Here is a 19,125-nt window from a genome sequence, read left to right on the forward strand (position 1 = left end):
CAAATTGAGATTTAATATATGTGTGACCAGCTTTTTCTTTCCAGCAACACTCCTCTAATCACTCCAGCCAATTCTTTGGGTTATTTGGCCCCTCACTTCAGCTCACTTTGCAATTTACTCTTCTGACCTTCCCCATGGGAATGGGAGGAAATATTTATCTCAATGTACTTCCAGCATAACAGAAAGTCCCAATTCTTATAGCTCTCCTGTGGTCTTCTCTATTCCTCACGTCTTATATGTGATACCAATGCTGCACCTGAATTTCTTCCTCTTCCAGATGACTCTCACCTGCATCTGTAGCACAAGATCTCAAACCATAGTTCACAAGTTCTTCTTCTCTGAGAACGGATGATAGTCCATTCTTGATTGATGACACTTCCTCTACTCCAGTCCTTTCCAAGTAGAAAGACACTGCTGTCCTCCAGTCTCCCCAAACTCTAGAGTCCATGGGCCCTTTTGTCCTCAGAAAGACAAAAGTCAAAAATTTACTAAAAGGAAAACTAAACTAGAGGCAGGAAGATTAGAAAGAAAACTGTCCTCCTTTCTTAAAGAAGGTTTCCAACAAACCATGGACAAATATACTGGGAATAGGCATTCTGTCTCTTTACTTGTTCCAGTCTCTATGCAGAGAGACCCAGAGTCCTAACCCAGGAAAAACAGAAGAAAGCATGGAGCAGCATAGGATGTGCTGCCCTTGAGAAGGTTAACTCAGGAAATTCAGTTCACGAAAACAAACTCTGAGATGGTGGCATGGGTTTATAAAGGCTCTGAACACACCATCTCCTCCTCCCATATGAGGGAGCCTATAACAAAGTCTCCACTTAACTAGTGTCTCTGAACCTCCTCAGAAATTTATTTCATTCCTTCTGGTAAGAGATCCTATGGTTCCTTTCCCTGAATCAGGCCTTCAAGACTGATTTTCTTTCAAATAACACATAATAATAGCATGGCTAATTTGTGGTTGTATATAATAATATAAACCTGTTTGACTAGGAAACTCTACAGTAATTGTAATTGACTCTGCTACCATTGTGTCTTTTTTTTTATTACAGAATGTTCTTGCAACAGTTAATATTATTCTGGACAATATAACTATCTGGCAGGATCTAGAAGATAGCAGGGTGCAGGATAGTTCCCGGCTGCTACAGTCAATGGAGGGTTTTACAAAAGGACTCCAAATAGTAAACAATAATGTTCATATTAAATCTACCAATATTGAACTGTTAGGTATCATGGTAAGCAATATGACAGCAACCTACAATCCATTGGAATTCAATTTATCCAATTTACATGGTGATATTTTAATAAATAATGATGATTTTCAAATCGCACAAAACTCAACTATCATCAGCACAGCTTATTCTACACTAAAGGGCATTATGCTTGGAAACAGCACAAACCTTTCTTTGAATGGCTTGGTTTTGTCAACAGTAATGACTGGCAAAAGAAATCAGAATTTTATAATTACAATGGATTTTCAGAAAGCAAATCTCACGATGAAGGAACCTGAGTGTGTCTTTTGGAACTTTAATACAAACCAGTGGAATGCTACTGGCTGCAAATCCATTGACAAAATTGACACTGTTACCTGCAAATGTGATCATTTGACTGCATTCTCAGTTCTGATGTCGTCATCACCATCACCCGATCCGGTCCTAGACTTTATTACCTACATTGGTGTGGGAATTTCTCTAGGGAGTTTAGTGCTGTGCATCATGATTGAGGCCTTAGTATGGAAATCTGTGATAAAAAGTAAAACATCCTATATGCGACATGTTTGCTTGGTGAACATAGCAGTATCCCTTCTGATTGCAGATATTTGGTTCATCATAGGCGTAGCAGTTAAAGCAGAAAATCCAACCAATCAGAAAGCTTGTATAACTGCTACATTTTTCGCTCACCTCTTCTATCTCTCCCTGTTCTTTTGGATGCTCACGATGGGCCTCGTGCTATTTTATCGCCTGGTCTATGTTTTACATAACATAAATAAGACTACCATGAAGGCTATAGCTTTCAGCTTGGGCTATGGATGTCCCCTTCTTATATCAATTATTACTATAGCTGTCAATAGTCCACGAAATGTATATATACAAGACAGTGCTTGCTGGCTGAACATTAAGGAGACCTGGGCTATTCTTGCCTTTGTTGTACCTGCACTGACCATTGTGATTGTGAATTTTTTAATCTTGCTGGTGGTGCTAATAAAAATCCTGAGGCCTTCTACTGTATATAGGCCGAGAAGAGAAGAGAAGAGCACCTTAGTCCACATTGGTAAAAGTATTGCCATCCTAACACCACTTCTAGGTCTTACCTGGGGATTTGGACTAGGAGTAGTTATTAACCCCAAATCCAAAGTGCTCAGTGGAATATTTTCTACTCTCAATTCATTTCAGGTAAGTTGCTCATACATTACTTACAATTTTATTACTTTCAAATGTTCATGCATTGTAATGATAAAAATCACAACAGATGTGCTACTATGTTAGAGCATTGCAGGTGAGACTGAAAAAAGTGCAAACTCATCTAATCTTGAGCTCATTGAAACAGATAAATGCTATTAAAACATTATACAAGATGAGACAGTTTTCATATTTGCCTATATACTTGCAAAGTCCATGGATACTTTTATACACAGACTTTGCACTAGTACTTGAAGGAAAAATACAAGCACACTTTCTCTTTGAAATTGTCCAAAGAAAAAGAGATATGTTGCTAAACTACACATGTTGTCGCCTGCCCCAAATTAACCCCAGCCCCTGGGGATGCCTCCATTCAGTGTAGGTAAAATTCCATATGTTGTTACATAATGCGTGCATTTTTAGCTGCTTGGAGGGTGGGACGTTTCCAAAACTCCTTTTACCTGAGTAGACCCGATTTTCAAAGTGACTTACGCACATGAAACCCTGTTTAATGCGTGCAAGTGGTATTTCGAAAATCAACCGAGGGCCAATGCACGTAAACGTATGTGCATAACTCGATTTCACATGTACATGTATGTGCCCTGGGAGCGGGTATTCTGGAGAGCAGAGCTGGGGCAGATATATGATTTACATGTAGACTTTCATATTTTTGTATTTTCATATTGCTTGGACTAGGTGTAACTGTGTGCGTGGACAATTCTGCATGTACTCAACCAATTAAAGAAGGATTTTTCAAAGTGATTTATGCACTTAAGTTTACTTTGAAAATACTCAGTAAAGTCTGCAAGTACAATGTACATGCAGACTTTACCGCTATACAACGAATTATAAAATTATCCTCACTATTACTGCTATTTCAGTTACTCAAATACAATATGAAAACTGCATCAGCATAAAATCTGTGTCATAAATATCCCTATCAGGTCATTCTTATTAACATTTGATGTAGGTGCCATATTATATTTTTTAATGTTTAATATACTGTATATTCTCCATGAATATGCACTTATGAAAATATATGTAAGTTGGAACTAGAGTTGCTTTGATAATTTGTAAATATTTATATGTATGTGTTGCAGCACAGCATTGCTATAAGGTTATGAACTGGCTTTTTCATCCATTTTGAATATCTCAACAATTAAATTTAGTGTATCCTCATTTGTTTTTATATATATATATAGATAGATAGATAGATAAATATAGGAATATAGATATAAACAATATAGAGGTTAATAAGTAAAAGTATGGAAGCAAATATTCAGCGCCACTTAGCCAGCTAAGTGAAATGGTTTAAATAGTCGGCCACGCTCAGTGGTCACCACTTGGGTGGATAAATACTTATCCAGCTAAGTGATGGGAGGAGAATGGGTTGTTAGGGTTTTGAGGTATTGGAGTGAATTCTTGGGTACTGCGGTGATGGCAACTCCCATGGGGAGGAGCCCCGTGAGGAGCCGCAGTACTAGGTTAGACTCTATACATGCAAACACAGATAAAATAATAAATACAGCTTGGTGGTACTGCCCAGGGGTGGCAGCAGTGAGGTAACCCAGTAGAGTTAGTCCAGGGGTGCTCAGGAGAGGAGACCAGTCCCACATTCGTGTAGACGGTAGGCAGCGCAAGGTAGAAGAGAGAGTCCCGGATGCAGACTCCCACGCTGAAGCTGAAGATGAGACAAGCTGACAATATTAGTTACTCACTGAAGTAGATAGCTGTATAGATGAGAATCCTGGCAGGCAGAAGTAGTTGAGCTGTAGGCACCAAGGCAGGGAGAGCAGGCCCTCGAGGAGCGAGTACCCGGTATCCCAGATAGGTACCTGAAAGAAAGCACAAGGGCCCCCGAGGAGCGGGTACCCAGTTTAGAGATGACCCCGAAGGATAGAGAGAGCTTCCAGCGGCTGCTGGGAAGCAGCAGAGCAGCTTAGACTGGAGCGATTCCAATCCTTGCTAACTCACCTGAAAGAATGAGCTGAGCGTTTAAATATCCCCAGGAATAGGGCGGAGACTTCTCTGGTGTGGGCGGCATTCCCGCGCTGACCCCTTTAAGAAAGGGGCCGGCTTCGCCATGCGCGTCTAGAGGACGTCGGGGGGGGGGGGGGGCGGGGTTTCCGGTGCGACAGCGTCCCAGCCGCAGGGCTAGGCCTCTAGGTGTCACGGTAGGCTTCAGATCCTGAGGAGGCACCCACGAACCCAGCCTCGGGGATCCAGAGCACGGCGGTCCATGGCCGGAAGGGGTAAGCTCGGTCAGCCTCAGTCTCCCCGGCTGACCGGCATAACATGGGTGTAACGGGCAGGAGGTGAGTTAGCTGAATAAGTTATCTGGATAACTCTGATATTCAGTTAGCCAGATAAGTTATCTGGCTAATTCTGGTTAGCCCTTACAACTGCCCTAAAGTTAGCCGGATAAACTTATCTGGCTAACTTTAAGATAACTGGATAAATTCAGTGTTGCAGTCATGCTGCTGAATATATAGGCCACACAGCAACTGAATATGGACTTCATGATATCCAATTATTATTTTATTTATTTATTATTTATTTGGAGACCAATATTCAGTAGGCCATTTAGAGGTCAAGTTATCCAGATAAAGTTACATAGGTAATAACACTGGAAGTGTACTTTTACACTAAACAGTACACTTACCGCCTTATTACCTTCATAACACTGGTAGCATTTCGTAGGTAATAACCTAAGTTACACTAGAAGCAGCCGGGATCTTTGAGAACAGTGATCCCGGCAGAGGGTCCATGGTCCACTTTTGGAGGTAGGAGTGGGTAGGAAGGTATCAGCGAGAGGTGGGGAAGGGGGGATGACTTAGGGGAGGCAGAGGAGGGTCATTTTAAGTTTTCGCTGGGAGGGGCAAGGCCCAGGCTGGCGGCGATCATCTTAGGAAAATTTTAAATTGCCAGGTGGTGGGATACCTGAGGAGGGAGGGAGGGTAGATACATGTAGTGGTGATGGTGGGGGAGGGGGGGGCATCGGGCTGGGAGGCCCGTGACTTGTTTTTTAGTTTTGGCTAAGATGTGCTATTTACCCAGCTATCTCTGAAGATAACTGAGTAAATAGCGAGTATTCTGGCCACACAAGGCCAGATAACTTTAGTCCTGCTCTGAAGAAGGCCTAAAGTTATCTGGTTAATTAGCCAGACATACCAGATATTTGGCTAGATTAGGCAGATAACTCAATCCCTCCCCATACACCCTCAAAATGCTCCTATTTTTTTATCTATCTACATTGTAGCCAGACAACTATTTATCTGACTACAATTTAGACAGATAAGTGGCTAAATATGCCACATTTGCCATTTATACAGATAACCTTTGAGTTATCCATATAATGGCTTTGGAATATTGACCTCTTGATTTATATTCCACCTTTCAGACACTTCAAAGCAGATTAGATTCAGGTTCTGTACTGATTTTACAGAATTGTTCTGGGAAGGGTATTATCAAATCTCAAAGGTGATATATGGGCTTGAAGGTTAATTAGGGGTGCTGAAGATGAAGAACCTAGGGCAGTAGTTCCCAAACCTGCGATGAGGGACTTCTAGCTAGTCAGGTTTTCAGGATATTCAAAGTAAGACCCCGTGATGATTTTATTTCAAGTTTCTGCAGCTATTGTTGCTGCTGCTGCATAAAGATTTACAGCATTGTGGCCCGAGGAGTATAGAAGGTAGGGATGTGAATTTTGATGATTTAAAAAAATTGTCATATTTTTTAAATCGTCAAAAATCGTTAGAGTTGCGTTACAATAGAAATTCCCCCAATTTATCGTGAAAAATCGTAAATCAGTGGGGGGGGGGGGGGGGGAAAACCGGCACACCAAAACAACCCCTAAACCCACCCCGACCCTTTAAAACAATTCCCCCACCCTCCCGAACCCCCCCCCCCCAAATGTTTAAATTACCTGGTGGTCCAGTGGGGGGGGGGGGGGGTCCCGGCGCGATCTCCCGCTCTCGGGCCATCGGTGCCATTTTGGCTGCCACTAATATAAATGGCGCCAAAGGCCCGATAAAAAAAAACAACCCACCCGGGGGGAGGGGAGGATCCAAGATGGCTCCCTGACCGGACGCATATTTCAACGCTCCTGCAAGTTCGCCTTACCTTTGAATTTTTTGCCTTCTAATTTAAAAATGCCTCATAAAAGAAAGGGGAGAGTGAGGGTTTATCCACCCGAGCCCTCACTCCCCGCAGGACAGCGTATAATATCGCAATATGCTTCCCCCATATCTCAATCTGGGGCAACGAGCCCCGCTAGTGGGACGGGAGGAGGAGTCCCTTCCCCACTTGGGGAGATATTGCTGACCCCACCGGAACCGCGAGAACAGCCGAGAGCAACTCCTTCGAGCGCTGCCGGGCCTGTAGAGTCACCGGTGAGGAGCGTCACAGGAGCGACCCTATCGAGTGGACAGCAGGGTAACGCTGCGGAGTGGAAGAGGATCCCTGAGTCCTCGATTTCTCCGGAGGCCATGGCGAGGAAAGAGAAGAATGGGGGAACTTTGCATATAAAAACATCGGTGGCAGGAGGAAGAGAGGTAATGGGTAACCTTATAAAAAACCCCATTGAGATAAAGAGACCGGCTGTAATTACAATAGAGTCCCTATGGGACTTGATTGTGGGGTTGACAAAGGCATTTAATGAGCAGACCCAGAAGACGGAAGAAATCTCCCAAAAAATGGACTCTTTTGAAAATCAATTTCACCAGAAAGGTGAAGAACAAACACAAGCACTACAGCAGATTAGAGAGGAACTGAAACAAGTATCTGATGCAAACGCCATTTGTGTGAGAGATCAGACTATTTCGATGCGTCGACTGGAATCTGTAGAGAATTACCTTAGACAACTCAACCTTAGGGTTTTGAATTTCCCCAAACTAGTGGGCGAGATACCACTAATAACTTTAAAAAGATATCTGAAAGAAATTCTACAGATTCCGGATGAACAAATACCTGCTGTTAAAAAGATTCTGTATTTAAAGCAAAGACAGAGCCAAATACAGATATCCCCTGCTGGGGACATGGGAGATTTTGATAATCTATCTGAATATTTAGAGAGCTCTGGGCTTGAGGTTGTGGAGAGAACCGTCCTCTTTATATCCTTATTTTCAGAATTTGATAGAGCCCTTATTATTAGAGATGTGAATCGTGTGATCGATCGTCTTAACGATCGATTTTGGCTGGGGGGGGGAGGGAATCGGATCGTCGCGGTTTTGTTTTTTTAAAAATCGTGTAAATCGTAAATCGGGGGAGGGCGGGAAAACCGGCACACTAAAACAACCCTAAAACCCACCCCGACCTTTTAAAATAAATCCCCCACCCTCCCGAACCCCCCCAAAATGTCTTAAATTACCTGGGGTCCAGTGGGGGGGTCCCGGTGTGATCTTCCACTCTCGGGCCACGGGTGCGTTAATAGAAATGGCGCCGGCGCTACCTTTGCCAGAGGGCAAAGGTACTGCCGGCGCCATTTTGGTTCCTGTCCCCCGACATCACGAGCGCAGGAGATCGCTCCCGGACCCCCGCTGGACCCCCAGGGACTTTTGGCCAGCTTGGGGGGGCCTCCTGACCCCCACAAGACTTGCCAAAAGTCCAGTGGGGGTCCGGGAGCGACCTCCTGCACTCGAATCGTATTGCCGTATTGCCCCTCACTATATCACAGGGGCCGACGGCCGGCCCCTGTGACATAGTTAGGGCAAAGGCTAGCGGTTGCCAGTACTGAAAATGGCGCCGGCGCTAGCCTTTGCCCTCACTATGTCACAGGGGCCGACCGGCTACTCTGCCACTCCAGCGTTATCTGGAACTCTTACTACCCTTCGGGGTCTCTAATGGGGAACCTGCTCCTTGGGGGCCTCTTTCCTTCTTTCAGGTGCTATCAGGAAACTGGTACTCGCTCCTCGAGGGCCCATGTTCCCTGTGTCACTGCCTGCAATCTCTACCCTTCTACTTGGAAGAACTAACTTACAGTTACCATCAGTGAGTACAGAAACCATCTCTCTCTACAGTACTGCTTCACTGGAATCAGGTACTCACTCCTCGAGGGCCTGCACTCTGCTCCGGTGCCAGACCTCTCGTCTAGTGGAATCTCTGTTACTGCTAAGTGAGTGCAACGCTACCGAGTCTCTCTGCTCTAAGGGATTAGATACTCGCTCCTCGAGGGCCTGCTCTCCCTGTCTCAGAGCTTCTCCTATTTCTACATTGGGACTCTGAATGTTAATCTTATTGTGTGCTCATAACTCTCAGCCTCTTTCCACTACAGCACTGCCTTGCAGAGGATCCGCTGTTCCAGCATTCTGTATGAGTCACGCCCAGCTGGGATCTACAACCACTACTCACTACTGCCACCTCTGGTGGCCATTCACAACTGTTTAATAAAAGATTCAAATCTGTGTTTGTCTGTCCAGAGTCTAGCCTGACACCATGGTCCCTTACGGGAATTTCCCCGTGGGCGTAGTCAGCTGCCACAGTGTCCAAGGATCCACCCAAACACCATTAACCATAACAGCTTGGTCAGACCAAGGGTCCATCAAGCCCAGCATCCTGTTTCCAACAGAGGCCAAACCAGGCCACAAGAACCTGGCAATTACCCAAAAACTAAGAAGATCCCATGCCACTGATACAATTAATAGCAGTGGCTATTCCCTAAGTAAATTTGATTAATAGCAGTTAATGGACTTCTCCTCCAAGAACTTATCCAAACCTTTTTGAACCCAGCTATACTAACTGCACTAACCACATCCTCTGGCAACAAATTCCAGAGCTTAATTGTGCATTGAATGAAAAAGAATTTTCTCCGATTAGTCTTAAATGTGCTACTTGCTAACTTCATGGAATGCCCCCTAGTCCTTCTATTATTTGAAAGTGTAACTAACCGATTCACATCTACTCTTTCAAGACCTCTCATGATCTTAAATACCTCTATCATATCCCCCCTCAGCCGTCTCTTCTCCAAGCTGAACAGCCCTAACCTCTTCATAGAAACATAGAAATGACGGCAGAAGAAGACCAAACGGCCCATCCAGTCTGCCCAGCAAGCTTCGCACTTTTTTTTTCTCATACTTATCTGTTACTCTTGGCTCTTAGTAACCCTTTGGTTCTATTTCCCTTCCACCCCCACCATTAATGCAAAGGGCAGTGCTGGAGCTGCATCTAAGTGAAATATCTAGCTTAATTAGTTAGGGGTAGTAACCGCCGCAATAAGCAAGCTACACCCATGCTTATCTGTTTACCCAGACTATGGGCCTCATTTTCCAATATCGCATTGGTAACGCAGTAGGGGGCGTTACCAATGCAAATGAGGCTGCTTTCGTGCAGTGGGGAAACGTTCGCCATTTGCGAAAACATTAGCACAATTCACAATGTTTCATCGCAGTGCATGATATTTGCCGGTTTTTCATCGCAGGCCACGATAGTTCCAGACAGCCTGTTTCAGGCTCCGGGGGGGGAAGAGAGAGAGAGAGAGAGAGAGAGAGAGAGAGAGAGAGAGAGAGAGAGAGAGAGAGAGAGAGAGAGAGAGAGAGAGAGAGCGAGCCTTACTATAGTGCCTATGCCCTAGACCAGGTATTTTAACCCCTATGGGAGGGCCACCTACTAACTCGGGGTGGGGATTAGGTATGAGCGTCGGGGGTTGGGGGCCACTTTCGCATTCCACATGAGACCTACGGAAAGAACAGTGGTCTCTAGTGAAGATTTGCTGGCCGTCGGAGTGAGGAAACTCACTCCAAGAAGAGATTTGGGCTACGTTCTCTCCACCTAGCTTGTTGTTGCCCAGGTAGAGTGTCCATCAAGCTAGGTGGAGAGAACATTGCCCAAATCTCTTCTTGGAGTGAGTTTCCTCACTCCGACGGCCAGCAAATCTTCACTAGAGACCACTGTTCTTGCCATAGGTCTCATGTGGAATGCGAAAGTGGCCCCCAACCCCCGACGCTCATACCTAATCCCCACCCCGAGTTAGTAGGTGGCCCTCCCATAGGGGTTAAAATACTGCGGCTGTTTCGCCGCACATGATAAACTGGTTCCCGCTTTACATATGCTCTGCCCCAACTCCGCCCCCTGAATACCAAATTACTAATTTCCATTCGCAAATCGCGTTAACAGCTGTTAACGCGATTTGCGAATTTATCGCACGCGGTAAACTGCTTGGAAAATGAGGCCCTATGTGATTCAGTCCTTGTTGGTTGTTGTCTATATATAGATCCACTTTTCTTCATTCCCCATGCCGTTGAAGCAGAGAGCTATGCTAGATATGCATGAAGTATCAGACTTTCACCCCTGCCTTTGAAGCAGAGAGCTATGCTGGATATGCACAAAGTATCAGACTTTCTCCCCTGCCGTTGAAGCAGAGATCTATGCTGGAAATGTACAAAGTATCAGACTTTCTCCCCTGCCGTTGAAGCAGAGAGCTATGCTGGATATGCATGAAGTATCAGACTTTCACCCCTGCCGTTGAAGCAGAGAGCTATGCTGGATATGCTCGAAGTATCAGACTTTCTCCCCTGCCGTTGAAGCAGAGATCTATGCTGGATATGCACGAAGTATCAGACTTTCTCCCCTGCCGTTGAAGCAGAGAGCTATGCTGGATATGCACGAAGCATCAGACTTTCTTCCCTGCTGTTGAAGCAGAGAGCTATGCTGGTTATGCATTGAAAGTGAAGTATCAGGCTTATTTGGTTTGGGTAGTAACCACCATAACAAGCAAGCTACTCCCCGCTTTTTGTGAATTAAAATCTTTTTCCACATTTCCTCTTGCCGTTGAAGCTTAGAGCAATGCTGGAGTCACATTAACCGTGTGTATGTTTATTGAATAAGGGTATTATCTCCAGGTAGTAGCCGTCATTCCCACGAGCCATCCACTCTTCATTCATGTCCTCTAGACTTTATGAATCCACAGTGTTTATTCCACACTCCTTTGAAGTCCTTCACAGTTCTGGTCTTCACCACTTCCTCCAGAAGGGCATTCCAGGCATCCACCACCCTCTCCGTGAAGAAATACTTCCTGACATTGGTTCTGAGTCTTCCTCCCTGGAGCTTCAAATCGTGACCCCTGGTTCTGCTGATTTTTTTCCGACGGAAAAGGTTTGCATTGTCTTTGGATCATTAAAACCTTTCAAGTATCTGAAAGTCTGTATCATATCACCCCTGCTCCTCCTTTCCTCCAAGGTGTACATATTTAGATTCTTCAATCTTTCCTCATAAGTCATTTGATGAAGACCCTCCACCTTTTTGGTCGCCCTTCTCTGGACTGCCTCCATCTTGTCTCTGTCTCTTTGGAGATACGGTCTCCAGAACTGAACACAGTACTCCAGGTGAGGCCTTACCAAGGACCTGTACAAGGGGATAATCACTTCCCTTTTCTTACTCGATATTCCTCTCTCTATGCAGCCTAGCATTCTTCTGGCTTTAGCTATTGCCTTGTCACATTGTTTCGCCGACTTCAGATCATTAGACATTATCACCCCAAGGTCTCTCTCTTGCCCCGTGCACATCAGCCCTTCTCCCCCCATCGAATACAGTTCATTCGGTTTTCCATACCCCATATGTATGAATCTGCACTTCTTGGCATTGAATCTCAGCTGCCTTTTCTTTGACCACTCTTCCAGCTTCTTTAGATCCCGTTTAATTCTCTCCACTCCTTCCGGCTTGTCCACTCTATTGCAGATCTTAGTGTATTCCGCAAAAATACAAACCTTACCTTCTATCCCATCCGCAATGTCGCTCACAAAGATATTGAACAGGACCGGTCCCAACACCGACCCCTGCGGCACTCCGCTCAACACCGCTCTCTCTTCAGAGTAAGTTCCATTTACCATCACACATTGTCTTCTGTCTGTCAACCAGTTTGCAATCTAGGCCACCACCTTGGCACTCATTCCTAAGCTTCTCATTTTATTCACCAGTCTCCTGTGCGGGACCATATCAAAAGCCTTGCTGAAGTCCAAGTAGATGACATCGAGTGATCTTCCTTGATCCAATTCCTTGGTTACCAAGTCAAAAAATTCAATCATATTTGTCTGACAGGATCTTCCCCTGGTGAATCCATGCTGCCTCTGGTCCAGCAATTCTTCCGACTGTAGATAGTTCACTATTCCTTCTTTTAACAGCGACTCCATTACTTTTCCCACCACCGAGCTGAGACTATCCGGTCTGTAGTTTTCAGCCTCCTCTCTGTTTCCACTCTTGTGAAGCGGGATCACCACAGCTCTTCTCCAATCACTCGGCACCACTCCCGTTTCTAGGGATCTATTGAACAGGACCCACAGCAGACCCGCCAGCACATCTCTGAGCTCCCTCAGTATCCTGGGATGAACCTCATCAGGCCCCATGGCTTTGTCCACTTTCAGTTTCCCCAGCTCTTCCCATACATTCTCTACTGTAAATGGAGTAACATCTACTCCATTCCCCTCTTTTTTCTTGTTAACGAGCGACGGTCCTTCTCCAGGGTTTTCTTTAGTGAACACAGAACTGAAGTATTCGTTTAATAATTCTGCCATTTCTTCATCTGTCTCCACCCATTGATCCTTTTCACCTTTCAATTTCAGTATACCACTTTGGACTTTTCTCCTTTCACTGATGTAACTGAAAAATGTTTTGTCACCTTGCGTTACCTCTTTGGCAATCCTTTTTTCTGCTTGAATTTTTACTTTCTTGATTGCTTTCTTTGTCTCCCTCAGTTCCACTTGATATTCTTCCTTGTGTTCTTCTCTTTGGGATTCTTTATATTTCTTGAACGTTGTTCTTTTAGCTTTTATTTTGTCAGCCACCTCCTTTGAGAACCAGATAGGTCTCATTTTTCTCTTGCTTTTCTTTACTTTTCTAACATATAGATTAGTTGCCTTGGTAATTGCTCCTTTTAGTTTGGTCCACTGTTGTTCCACATCTCTCTAGTTCTCCCAGCCTTCTAGTTCTTCCTCCAAGTACTTCCCCATTTCATCAAAGTCTGTGTTTATGAACTGCAAAACTCGAGTCTTCGTGCTACCTCTCCATATCCTATTTGTGATATGAAACCATACTGTATGATGATCACTGGTGCTGAGGTGGGGGCACCCACCTGGACATTAGAGAAGTTATCTCCATTAGTGAGAACTAAGTCAAGTATAGCTCCCTCCCTCGTGGGTTCCATTACCATTTGTTTGAACAGAGCCCCTTGTAGGGCATCCACTATCTCTCTACTACTTCAGTCTTTCCTCATAGGGGAGCTGTTCCATCCCCTTTATCATTTTGGTTGCCCTTCTCTGTACCTTCTCCATCGCAACTATATCTTTTTTGAGATGCGGCGACCAGAATTGTACACAGAATTCAAGGTGCGGTCTCACCATGGAGCGATATAGAGGCATTATGACATTTTCCATTTTATTAACCATTCCCTTCCTAATAATTCCTAACATTCTATTTGCTTTTTTGACTGCTGCAGCACACTGAGCCGACAATTTTAAAGTTTTATCCACTATGATACCTAGATCTTTTTCCTGGGTGGTAGCTCCTAATATGGAACTTAACATCGTGTAACTTCAGCAAGGGTTATTTTTTCCTATATGCAACACCTTCCACTTGTCCACATTAAATTTCATCTGCCATTTCGATGCCCAATCTTCCAGTCTTGCAAGGTCCTCCTGTAATGTATCACCATCTGCTTGTGATTTAACTACTCTGAATAATTTTGTATCATCCGCAAATTTGATAACCTCACTCGTCGTATTCCTTTCCAGATCATTTATATATATATATTGAAAAGCACCGGTCCATATACAGATCCTTGAGGCACTCCACTCTTTATCTTTTCTACTGTTAAAATTGACTATTTAATTCTACGCTCTGATTCCTGTCTTTTAACCAGTTTGTAATCCACAAAATGACATCGCCTCCTATCCCATGACTTTTTAGTTTTCTTAGAAGCCTCTCATGAGGGACTTTGTCAAACACGTTCTGAAAATCCAAATACACTACATCTAACATGTTCACCTTTATCCATATGTTTATTAACCCCTTCAAAAGAATGAAGCAGATTTGTTAGGCAAGACTTCCCTTGGGTAAATCCATGTTGACTGTGTTCCATTAAACCATGTCTTTCTATATGTGTACTATTGGTTGAGTGGGAGGGCTGGGTGAATTGTGGGGAGTTCAGGATGGGTGAACTGGAAGAGTAATTGGTAAGTGGTCATTTCTATTACTCACACATGTTTTAAAATATACTGATTTATGTGTGTAAATCTTGATTTATGCAAATAAGTAAAATATATGCACATATATTTTTAAAATAGGTAGCAAAAGTACATTCGTTCAATGCGTTGAATGTATTCATGCATAAGCATATGTTGCGGATTAAAGATAATTAATAAACTATTCCTGAAGAGAATATTAGGGTGGGAAGCTCACCGAGACCTCATATATTGCATGCCCTGTGTCAGGGCTTAATGAGAGCTTATAGTGACGCAAGCTTCTCTTAATATTATAATCATAGGTCTCAGTGGGCTGGATATTATGGGACGCTGTGAGGAGAGCTGTCCCGATGCACTTAAAGTCTCTAACTGTGCTGTGAAGTTGTACTTAACTTGCAACTCCATCTTTCCAAATGCAATGAGTTTCCAATGCAATGCATTTCCAAATGCAATGAGTTTCAAGCTCTCTGACAATCCTCCCATTGCCCAAGGCATCCATGCTCCTGATGGGATCTCTTATCCCTCCAGAAGAAGTCTATAGAAATTCTCCCGGATCTTATCATACTCGCACCTGAACTGAAACACTTACAGCCTCCCTGAGAGGTGCAATGATTATGCAGTTATGGAAATGCATTTAATTAAGAAAATCAGGCCTTACATTTGTACTGTGAGGAAAGGCAGAAAGAGGAAAAAAAAAAAGAATAGGAGCAAAAAGAAAATAAAAGGAAAGAATTTGTTATTTAGGATTCTGACCCTCAATACTCTGACTCCCAAACCATTAAATGCATTAACACAAACTCTGACATAGTCTTCTAAGGATCCTCAGTATCCCGTTGTTGTCATCATATTTGAAAGAGGGTGATCCTCTGACTTTCCAAGATGTCCATAGGTGCCCATTGGCTAAATATTAGACTATAATAGGGCGCTTGTCAGCACTTTTTCAAACAAAGATATGACTCAGAATTTTAGAACAAATATAATTTTTAATATTTCATATCTTTGGAAGAACAGGAGCTATCCTTCAAGATGGGCATAGCAACGCTGTGTCTTGTAATATCTAGTACACGCTGTTATTTTATACCTTCAACTATACATAGAAAATGCTTGCAAAAGGATCATTCACCAGTTTGAGAGTTTCACCAACTAAACCTGTCTATCCTGAAAACAACCTCCTCCCACCATAAAAGTTCCTTTATCAACATAGCTTTGATGCACTTTATTTCTTCTGATCTCCTTTTGATCTTCTGTGTTGTGTAAACAGATAGTAGGTCTGTGTTTTGAATAGATAGTAGGCCTGAATTCTGTTGCTGGTGCCAGAACTTTAATTAAAGCTGTAACCTCAGGAATCTTCAGTTCACCTGGCTCCTGTTAGTCGAGATAGGAATCTGTGAGAAACAAGCTTGTAGTTTGGTTTCTGTGAGAACCAAGCTTCCTTGTATTATGATTTAAATATTGCCATTGATGCCCACCTGGCCTTTAATTATAGGCTTTGCAGAGCCTACAAGTTTCCCAGATCTTCCACATTCTTGAGTCTGAAGTAGTCAGAAGTTCACTGTACCTTAACAGTTTCAGTGTGAATCAGCCAGCTGAGGATTCTGGGAATGGCTAAATGAGCCAAAGTTCTGAACCATCATATCATTTTCCCTCTTGTGGCACCTTCAATGGTAAAGGTGGCACATCAACCAGTCTTCGATGATGAGCCATAACAAAGGAACTTAAAAGTGTGTCCTAACCACTAACCTTGGTATTTATCAGGTGTAGTGCATAATTGTGTGTCCCTCTAGATTCCTAATTAATGTAAATAATACTCCCACAAGCATTCACTAACTAATCAAACAATAACATCAAAACTGAATTACAATAGAAATCCTCCAGTTCTATGGTTAAATTACAAATATAATACTATCATAATTTTGGTCTTAAACTAGAAATGTCATTGCATAAGGAGGAAATATCATACTTAAACTAATAGTATGAAGGGAATGATTTGTTCCTACTAGAAAATAGTCTGTATGCTACAAATCATATAATATTGCATCACATACTAATATAACTAGCATAAAGCAAGAACTAAAAGAATTATTAAAGAAGAAAGTATATATGTATTCTTGTTGCATTGTTTATAAGGAATGAGTCTCTGCAAGGAGAACTGTGTCATACTGAGAACCAGGAATAGAAGTAGGTATGTATAAAAGGGAAGAACGAGTCCGAATATATGATAGAAGAGAAAAAGAACATTGGAAAACTAAACAACTGGCAGAAAAAGAAATTAGTCTGAAAGGGGACAGAAAAATTAATGTAAAAAGTAGTCCATTATAGTGGACAAAGAAAAAGACAAACTAGCAGGATAAACAGAATATTTTAACTCACAGGTCGTGTTTATAGTGCTAGGGCCAAGATAACAAGAAAAGAACAATAAACAATTAGTATGCAAGAAGATATAGTATAGATTATTTATAGATCCCTATGACAGTGCTCCTCATGTATAAAGTGTGTATTTGTTTCAAGGAGAACAATCTCATAATAAGCATCAAAGGTTACACTAGTAAAAAATATTTGTGAGAGAGAGTGAAACAGTCATTGGGTAAAATCTAATAGATAGTGTCATAGGAAAAAGATATTCAAAAAGGATTCAGAGAAGAATTTAGAATAAAAGATAGGATATTGAAATATTAAAGCTCAGCGAAGTGATTACCATAAGTGCAAAACAAAAGAATAGGAATAGCTTATAGCAGATAGATCAGTATGTATTTTAACATAGGCTGGTGTGGAAGAGAAATATATGTATGATATCCCTCTTGAACACTGAATTATCATATTTGAATCACACTGAGACACATCACCCTCTATGTAATCAAAGCAGCTTCCATAGATAAAGATAAAGAAAAACCTAGTACATATTCATTTAGCTGATTCAACATAGAAATACACATAAGTATTAGAAATTCTAAGACTGGAAAATACTACTAAACTTGAAACATTCAAACTACTAAAAATAGCATCACTTCAGGTGATATCATTAAACTTGAACACTTAAGTACTGGCAGAGAATAAAAAAACCTAGATTCTGCATAAAGTCACTCCCATAGAACGAAGAGAAAAGCAAAGATCAGGTATAAATTGTAAGCATTTCAGTCCATATAGTATGTAATAACTTCTGTGGCCAAGGATAGGATGATTTCTAAAATCAATGACATCAGATGTATGCAGCTTTCTCCTGCTGGGTGAATTCTAGACATCAAAGCACAGCCTCTTAAATCAGCATTAGATGTATATGTTATTAAAGCCTAGTAAGAACAAAACAAATTAAAATTAATCAATAAGACAAAATCTGTCATGGCCTTAGCTCCCTACATCTATCCCTACATCTGCATAATAATCTCTTTATTATTAGGTAATATGCTATAGTCTCAGGAACACAGACAACTTAAATGCTCAGATATCACACAGAAACATGCATTTCACTAAACTGACACACAAATTCATTCATTGCATTCTTCAGGTGTCATGACACACACATAACACAATAAAGACAAACAACAATTAACATATTTGAGCTCAAAAAGTATTTGGATCGATCCATAATAAAACAAAAATCAGAATTAAAATTAAAATAGATCTATTAAAAAATGAAAAGGAAGCAAACTAAAAAAAACTGTAGCCGTCATCTCCCATGGAACAGAAACAGATGTGCTTTGTGCCTTGATACCCTGAAAAGAAATCTAGCATATGACAGTTAATATAATGATTAAAATTAAAATTAAAAATGACATTACAGTTTCCTTAAAAGTCAACCTTCTGTTATACCTTAATTCAGCAAAAAGCAGTCATAAAGCTACTTTCCTTTCTATGATGGTCCACCTCTAGGAGGCGCTGTCCCCTGTGATAAGAGCTACTTCCATTTACAAATCTAAAACCTTTTTTTTTTCTGTGCTATAAACTCCTAACTCACTTAAAGGATTGACTTTGTTATACCAGAGAGCAATTAATTCCCTACTATGCCCAACCCTGGGCACTCATTCATATGCATTAGCCAAAACCTGTAACTGTATATTAGGGATCTCCCTGTTTTATTGTGTTGTTGTTAAGCTATTTCTCCCTTCGGATCTGTATACCTAAGCTCCCATCAACAAAAACCCAATCATTCCCTTCATCTAAAAGTTAGCATCTAGTGAGGTATAAGCAAACTGAGAAATATCTATCATCATTAGAATATTACATAAATACTGTAATTAATGCATACTGCCGCATGGAGTTCATGCATATTAGTGCCTTCTGTTTGTTTCTGACCTGTGTTTAATTTAAAATAAATCATATCTTCACACAATTGTTTAAAAGCAAACCCATGGTAAGAGGTTTAAATGCAACTGACTCACATTTTTTCTCTACTTCGAACAAAACATTCTAAATTTCCTACCACACAGCCTTCTGTATATGCACTCTAACACTGTGACGCATAGTTACATTACTGACAAAGCACTTTACACATCCGCATCCAGCATAAAAATAAATCTATTCCCTCTTCATCCCTGCTAATGCCATCAAATTCACTCTCTTCC

General features: G+C 42.0%; 1 protein-coding gene across 1 annotated transcript in view; it reads left to right on the forward strand.

Moving 5' to 3' along the window:
- Positions 1-19,125, forward strand: part of LOC115088100 (adhesion G protein-coupled receptor F5-like) — a 151,622-nt gene that overhangs the window by 110,922 nt on the left and 21,575 nt on the right. Inside the window, exon 8 of the mRNA XM_029596055.1 lies at positions 1,053-2,393. Within this exon, the coding sequence (XP_029451915.1) occupies positions 1,053-2,393 (1,341 nt within the window). The remainder of the gene's footprint in view (positions 1-1,052; positions 2,394-19,125) is intronic.

The sequence above is a fragment of the Rhinatrema bivittatum genome, chromosome 3 (genome assembly GCF_901001135.1).
Source record: "Rhinatrema bivittatum chromosome 3, aRhiBiv1.1, whole genome shotgun sequence".
Lineage (NCBI taxonomy): Eukaryota > Metazoa > Chordata > Amphibia > Gymnophiona > Rhinatrematidae > Rhinatrema > Rhinatrema bivittatum.